The following is a 7,831-nucleotide window of genomic DNA, read 5'->3' as shown; positions in this document are numbered from 1 at the left end:
TCAAGGAAGGCACTGTCAGTTGGATAGTCCACCAAAAATTGAAAATTCTGTCATCATTTTACTCACCCTCATGCCGTTCCAAATCTGTACACATTTCTTTCTTCTGTGGAGCACAAAAGATATTTTGAAGAATACTGCCAAACAATCCAATGATGGCTAAATTATTTGTTAACTGCCACATGAGCGTGCATTATCAAGGCACTGTCAGTTGGATAGTCCACCAAAAATTGAAAATTCTGTCATCATTTTACTCACCCTCATGCCGTTCCAAATCTGTACACATTTCTTTCTTCTGTGGAGCACAAAAGATATTTTGAAGAATACTTGTAGCCAAACAATTTCAGGTCTAGAGAAGTCAATGAGACCCAAAACCATGCGGTTACCAACATTTTTCAAAATAATTCAAAATTATTTTATATTCCACAGCAGAAAGAAAGTGATACAGAGGTTGGAGCAACATGAGAAGTAAATGATGACAGTATTTTCCTTCAGTTTTTGGGTGTAGTATCACTTCAAGTTAGTGGAAAATGGCAGCTGACAATCCTTAGCAGGGCAGTTTCTGACTTTTCCACATTGCACCTCAAAGATCTGGAGACAAGCCAGGACAAGGTTTATGGGAATTCCCTGGTATGGGGGAGCCCTCCTGCAGGTGGAAGAAAATTACCTGGCTAAGTAGGACCAGATATGGGAACGTGTATCTCCCGAGTGCTGTTCAAAGATATCCATCCGTTGTAAAACTATGATACCCCATATTATATCAAACCTGAGTGAAGTGAAAGCATCCCGAGGTTACGGCTAATAGAATGACTGATAACGTGGTTTCAGTAGCGTGGACTTAACATCACTCCCTACTCCCAGCTGTAATAGCTTAATTTGTCACCCTGACACACATGCAAACACACATGTGCGCACACACACACACTCGGCTCAAACACCTCATTAATGCCCAGCAGCCCATTATCTGAGGAGGAGGGGATGAACGCTTAAATTCAGTGCAGACAATTTGAATATGTAATGGGCTAAAGATATAATCACTAAATCTAATTCGACAATTAGAACGGATTCCACTGTTACACACTTGACACAACTACGCTACTCCAATTTTAAAAGGGAAAGAAAATTCGTTAGATCAGATATTGCTTGACTACATGTGACAGCATTTTGCATACTATAATTGTGGAATTTGTGGGGGTCGAACGATGCTTCAGGAGACACGGCGGCTATGGTTATCCCCCTCCTTGTCGCAGGTCTTTCATGTCTGCACTGAGACAACAGGCATAGAGACACAAGAGGCTCCCTTGGGTTAACCAACACCCCCACCTCTTCCCAGAGCTCTTGACAAAGCCTTTCCAGTCGTCAGTCTGACCCAGTAACCTGGTGAGCAGTTCAGGGGTGTTGAGTAGCCTCTCCCGGGCTTCCGACCGCAAGCACAGTCTACCGTTTATGTCCGGAGCAAGTCCCTTTCCTGTCCCGCTTCTGGATATGTTTTAGACGGGGCTGATTGTGGCAAGCAGGCGCTGATGGGGAGGTGTGCTACGGCTGAATGTGCTAATCCGGTTAGACACAGGCATCTTTCTTTACAGCCGTTTCACTGGAATGCACCCCCTACCAAAAACCCACCTAGGTCGTACAGTGTGACCGCACGCCACTGCCAATTTTACTAGCTGTAAATAACAACACTCTCATAAAAACCAAACCACTGGCCTGCAAATGTTACGAAACCCAGGAATCGTATCCAAACGATGACACTTTCCTAATTTACGACTCATAATTGTGCTTATGAACATGCGTGCTCCTATAATTATATAAATGCTCCCAATCTAGTCGGGCAGGCCCTAAGGGTGGCGTCACTGCAGGCTACAGTTCCTTCTCCATTTCAGGCAATGGTTTAGGAGCTCATGAAATATTGAGGGAGTATGCAGGCGGCTGAGGGGTGCCGTGAGTTTTTTGCTGCACGACTCGACAATCAGGTCTAATTAAAGCATTGCAATTTTTAGGCATCAGGAGGGGTGAGGAAAAACGCATTCATCTTACCCCCTGGTTCCCCTTGAAGCAAATTGCCGGCTGATTTGGTAAGGACCCCTGGGGACAGAAGAAAAAAGGTAGTAGAGGTTGGTTAGCATCTACTATTATTATATAAAGGATTAGAAACCAAAGATGAAATCTTGGAAATTAATGATCTCCAGCTGAATTTCTAAGCTGGAACCCTCATAATGCATTTAGGTCCTTTATGACCCGAAACACATACATCATTTAAACAGAGGGTGCGTGGGTAGTCCGTTGATTCGTCCTCCCGATCCACCCACTGCTGCTCACTGGCGAGAGAGGAGGAAACACATACATCATTTAATTTTTTTTTTTTTTTTAGTATGAGAACCAAACTTGCAACATGCACCACTACCATCAATTCATATAAGATGCTAAATTTTCCAAACATATGTATGTATATATATATATATATATATATTAATGAATAAAAAGGCGGTAACGCAGTAATTACATGGTAATAACATAGTAATATTCAGTAATACAACATTTTTGTGCATTCACTGATTAATGGGAAGTTACTGATCCAGTACAATATGGTTTAAGTTATGAATGTTTTATAAGCTCACATTCCACCAAGACGTATGCAGATTTTGAATGCATTATGAGGGTTAACAAAAACAATGCAAATGTTTTGTACCAGCCGTACATTGAAGTAAGGTAAAACTGAAAATTCTGTCATCATTTACTCTACCTGTGTGACTTTCTTCTATGAAACAAAAAATGACACATTTTGAAGAAACGTTTTTGTCCATATAATAAAAGTCAATGGAGCCCAAATCAACACAATTAACTTTCTTTGTATGGCCAAAAAACATTTTTCCAATGTGCTTGCTCCACAGAAGAAAGTATGTCATACAATCATTTTCTTAACTGTTTACCCACAATGCCAGCATTTCCACAACCCCTGTTTAGGTACTAACTTCAGTGAAATATCATGCCTACCTATTAGCCTCCCTTCACAGTAATTACAGTCTCCTCTTACTTTCTTGCCCCCATTGACAGAGGCACAGTTCTCTCCTGTATTAATTCATGCAGACTGCGAGTGAGGGGGGTGGTTTCTGAGAGAATGAAAGGCTGGCTGACACTGGCCTCTCGGCAGTGTCATGGTTCTGCTTTTGCGAGCCTAAAGATCAAGGCCGGGCTTTGCTAATCTGCACTGGAATGTGTCCGATTAATAAATCTCGACTTGAAAGACCTTACATGAGTCAAATCAAATGTTATTGTGTGAGGCGTGGCTGAGTGTGAGGATGTTGAGTGTGTGAAGACTTGTAGAAGAAGTGGGGGTAGGACAGGGCAAACATCATGGGAAAAGCTTTTAGCCACCAAATGTTGAATTGGGTTCTTAGCACTAATTAGGACTAAAGGTAAGTTACAAAAAGCATTTCATCTTTTTTCTGAAGGTGCATCAGACGAAATCAAGCAAGCCTGGACATTATCTACCCTGTGGTTTTTTGTCCACCACATAAAGTGTGTACAAATAGGCCTTTTATATAACCATCTCCTGCTTAGCTTTTAAAACTCAGCTCGGTACAACGTCCAGGAGCATTAACGACATATATACAAAACAGACTCATTCGCATCACTAACATAAATTGCTGAGAAACAATGAAGGAAAAAAAACTGAGGCTTCCCCCAGCATAGCTCGAAACCATTAAGCAAGGTCAAAAGATAGCACTTATTATCTTCAAGGTACAGCTGGAGCTTTAGTCAACAAGCATGTTTATCTATTATGGATGTTACAGGGAGAGGCCGTCATGTCACTCTACACATACAGTGCAGCTCAAGTTGCTTATTAAAAAATACAGGCTTATTGGTTCTGCGTTTGCTGTCATGTGGTCGGATTAGTGGCTAAACATTACTGAAGGGGGTGGTGGTGCTGCTGTAGCTAACTTGAACTTTGTTTTTTATTCTGGTGGAGTAAAAGCTTCTAAGAACATAATGAGCACAGATCAGAGGAGGACACTGAAGTATCTAATGACCTGACTTGACCGTGTCTTTGGTATTAATATGATAAATCATCTTTGTTATAGTTGTTTTCTTTCTTTTGACCTCATTTGTAATTAATAAACATACTAATATGCAAAACAAAACCCGGGTCATCATATGATTACTTCTGATTACTTCTTACCTATAAAATTAAACGAACTTCAATTTATATTTTATGCAAATAATGTGTATAACTAGGCTTGGAACTAAATATAATTAATTATAACGCAAATGAAAAACAGAGGAATTCATAGTAGAGGGCATTTTTATGTCACTGCATTTTTCATTTTAATGCATTTTTACCACCAAGTGCCCCAAATTTCTGACACTGACAGACTGTCAGCTGCATTATTGTGACTGAAAGTTATTAAAAACGTTCTGGCATATCAAATGGGGTAGTTATAAAAATTAAACAAAAGACTGACCAACATATTTACTTCTACTTTTCACTCTTTCTACTAGGTCACATATTATTGACAATAGAACATTCATTATCGAGCTCCTGTTGCAAGCGCGAGGAAGTCTTCTCGTATTCTGATTGGGTCAAACGACATTCTACACCGCCTGACTGACCAATGAGCGATGACATCGGGACGGCGTCCAAGCGTTTAAAGGACTAACAACAATACGACTGAGCACGCCAACAAAAATACACATTTAACGTCCAATCATCTACAAGAAGCGCTTGAGTTGAGATAAGGCTAACTGGCCAAGTGCCCCGTCCAGCTGGCGTAGCCTACACGTTTCACCGCTGAGGTACTGATATTACTGGAATCTGTGCTGTCGAGCCGACGGTGACAAATTGTGTATTGATTACTGAACTGCGTTTAACTTGCAAAAAGACTGCGTACGAGGAATTACCTTTACGTGAGGCAAACATGACATTTAAAGGGATAGTTCCCCTAAAATAAATTATGTCATCTCATCCGCATGCTGACTTTCTTTCTTTCACAGAACACAAAAGGAAATGTTAGTGACTGACAGCCTCAAGTCCCCATTCACTTACATTGCATGTTTGGTTTTTTTTCAACAATGAAAGTGAATGAGGACTGAGGCTGCCATTCTATAGAACATCTTCCTTTTGTGTTCTGCGGAAGAAACAAAGTCATAGAGGTTTGTAACAACATAAATAGTGATTTAAAAACATCATTTGGATTTAATCTGTCAAGCAATTTCCATAGGCCTATTTAAGTTAATCAATTCAAGAAGCAATTATAAACTTAACCTTAAACACCACATATAGAGACAATACTAGGTTACATACGCTTTTTTTTTTTAGTTCAATAAACCTTTGCAGTAAATTGAGGCGTTACTCTCGAATATGAGTCAAATAAAATATTTGACAGGTTAATGAAAAGGCAGCAATCGCAAAGGCTATTTAAATGACTAAATGCTACTCAAGGTTTATAGTTCATAAGATCGAGCTTGAGCCTTGAGCCCCTCTCAGACCGCAAGATCCCCGTGAGTGTTATGAGTAAAAGAAACAATTATCATCTTCGGTTTAAAATAATCATCATTATAATAAGTAATGCAGTGTTTAGCATTAAGACAGTGCCATGTTACATTTCGTATCATTTACCAGAAGAAATAAAGCGGCGACTTTGAATCTAAAGTGGAAAACAGGAGATTTCGTAAAGCCAATTCCAACTGGCTTAACGAAAAAAATAATAACACGACTGACATTTTCTTTTATTTTGTAACTGCTTAGAAAAAAAAAATAAGCAAAACTAAATAAAACGAACTTTAACGGAACAGTAAAAACTGGATGTGTCCGATTTCCTCCTGTTACTATCTGTCCTAGTAAAACAGCATATGGCACTTAAAGCGACGGATTCTGGTTAAATAAATCAACACTTTACAAACAACTAACGGAAGGAAATGTTTTGAAGTTCTGAACTTTTCTTTCTGTTCCATTGAGGTCAGTGGAGCAAATAAACACGAAATAAAACTAAATGCGTTACCTTGAGATTCTTATAAGCCTCCAGCGTCCGGATGGCCGTGTCGGTTAGCTTGACGTGAAAGATGGTTTTATTGGGAATGCTTTTATTAATCTTTCCACAGGAGAGTCCATACCGATGCTCCTGTCTCAACGCTGCCATGTCTGGAACTGAGGTGAACTAGCGACATTCTAGTTCAAGCGTCACTCTCCGCTGGGCGGGGTTACGAGAGAGCGTTGTGGGGACGTCATAGACACACACACGCACACACACACGCACGTACGCACAAACGATAATCATATGTATTTCAGAATTAGACATAGTGGTCTAACTCAGCTTATTAGGATGATAAAGTTCGATTTAGTGTATTTGACAAGGAATGTAATAAAGAAAAAAACATTCCTAGTTCTACTGTACAGCCTGTACTGAGAATATTAAACATGACTTTTACTCATAAGTTGTGTATATCACAAAAAAATAAAAAATAAATCAGTTTAAGACATATCCCATGAGCTGCCCGGTCTCCAAATATGTGGATGTGCACCCGCACCTGAAGTAAAGAAAGTAAAGATACATTAACATTAATCCATGTTCTTGCAGTGCTATATGACCCAGCAAAAACAAAAACAAAAAAAACTAACTTGGTTAAGAAATTTAACTGACAAAATGATTTGGCAAAAAAAAAAGTACAGAAAAACTAAATTAATTAATTTATCATTATTATTATTAAATATCATAATATATATTCTCCAGAGCAGTACTCACCAAGTTTTGTGCATGTGTCATGCATCTTTGTGTGACACAATTTGCCATGTTTCATTGCATTATTACAAATAAAACAAGTATGCATGTACATTAGTTTTACACTCCAAGCACAACTTCACACAATGCTTACAACATTTTTAATAATAAAATGTTTGAATAGAGGGCAAAGATATCTATTTTTATAGGCCGGACATTATATTTGGCCACTACTGTATATAGAGAAGTTCTTAAATTCACGGCCCACTCAACCCCACTTATTAATTCAAATAGACTAACTTCTTAAATACCTGTGAAGGTACACAGTCTTCTTATATACAAATAAATGTAACTTGTAAATCAATTACAGTATATAAATATTACCAGAATTAAATTATACCTGGGCATTGAAGTCATCCAAAAAATCTCAATTTCATGTATGAACAAAACTCTGCATGTTAAATCAGCTTTTCCGCCTGCAAACCTAATAAAATATTCTCTTGAAACCAGTCAGTTGAAAAACAACAGTTATCAGTCAAAGATAAAACAAACAAATATGGGTATGTCTGAGAGAAATTCATTGCAGCGGCAAATACAAATCTTGGGAATTACATGGTATTAAAGAAATGTTCTGTGAACAAAATGATGAGGAAAAGCTCAGACTGTCATTTTAAACTAGATTAAAATGTGCATACAGAAAAATGATTCACTTAATCTAGCCAGGCAATCATCTGCACCCTTTAAGCTTACAAACAGATGAGGTGAAATGGACAGTGAGGGGGAAAATACAGAATTTAGGTTAATTGGAAAGACATAATCCCCAACAGACAAGGTGCTTGGGCCTTTGGATTAAGGAGCTCTCTCGTAGTCTCTAATGGAAACTCTACTTGCCATATGGCTGTCTGAGATACAGGGACATCTGAAGCCGGCTGGACAAACAATATATGTTACCTCAGATTGTGGTTTATAAAAAATGCCGCTGACTCTCTGATTGCTTTGGAATATTATTCCATGAGCTTCAATGTTCTGTGTAAATTTACATTAAATATACAGACATGTACAAGCACTTGCCAAACAGATCCATACCTTAAGTGTCACAGTCTTAGGAATGGATCTAA

The 7,831-nt window shown here is 38.7% G+C and overlaps 1 protein-coding gene across 1 annotated transcript in view; it reads right to left on the bottom strand.

The window, feature by feature from the left end:
• The window catches only part of LOC107714787 (RNA polymerase II elongation factor ELL2-like), a 43,221-nt gene extending 37,031 nt beyond the window's left edge, over positions 1-6,190 (bottom strand). The window contains exons 1-2 of the mRNA XM_016520756.1: positions 5,997-6,190; positions 2,035-2,082 (exon numbers count right to left, since the gene is read on the bottom strand). Coding sequence (XP_016376242.1) covers positions 2,035-2,082; positions 5,997-6,134 — 186 coding nt within the window. The 5' untranslated portion in view covers positions 6,135-6,190. The remainder of the gene's footprint in view (positions 1-2,034; positions 2,083-5,996) is intronic.
• Positions 6,191-7,831: the final 1,641 nt, after the last annotated feature.

Source organism: Sinocyclocheilus rhinocerous, unplaced genomic scaffold (assembly GCF_001515625.1).
Source record: "Sinocyclocheilus rhinocerous isolate Xijiao unplaced genomic scaffold, SAMN03320098_v1.1 scaffold58, whole genome shotgun sequence".
In the NCBI taxonomy this organism is placed as follows: Eukaryota; Metazoa; Chordata; class Actinopteri; order Cypriniformes; family Cyprinidae; genus Sinocyclocheilus; species Sinocyclocheilus rhinocerous.
Note: the sequence above shows the minus strand (reverse complement) of the source record. Positions and strands in the feature narration are given on the sequence as shown.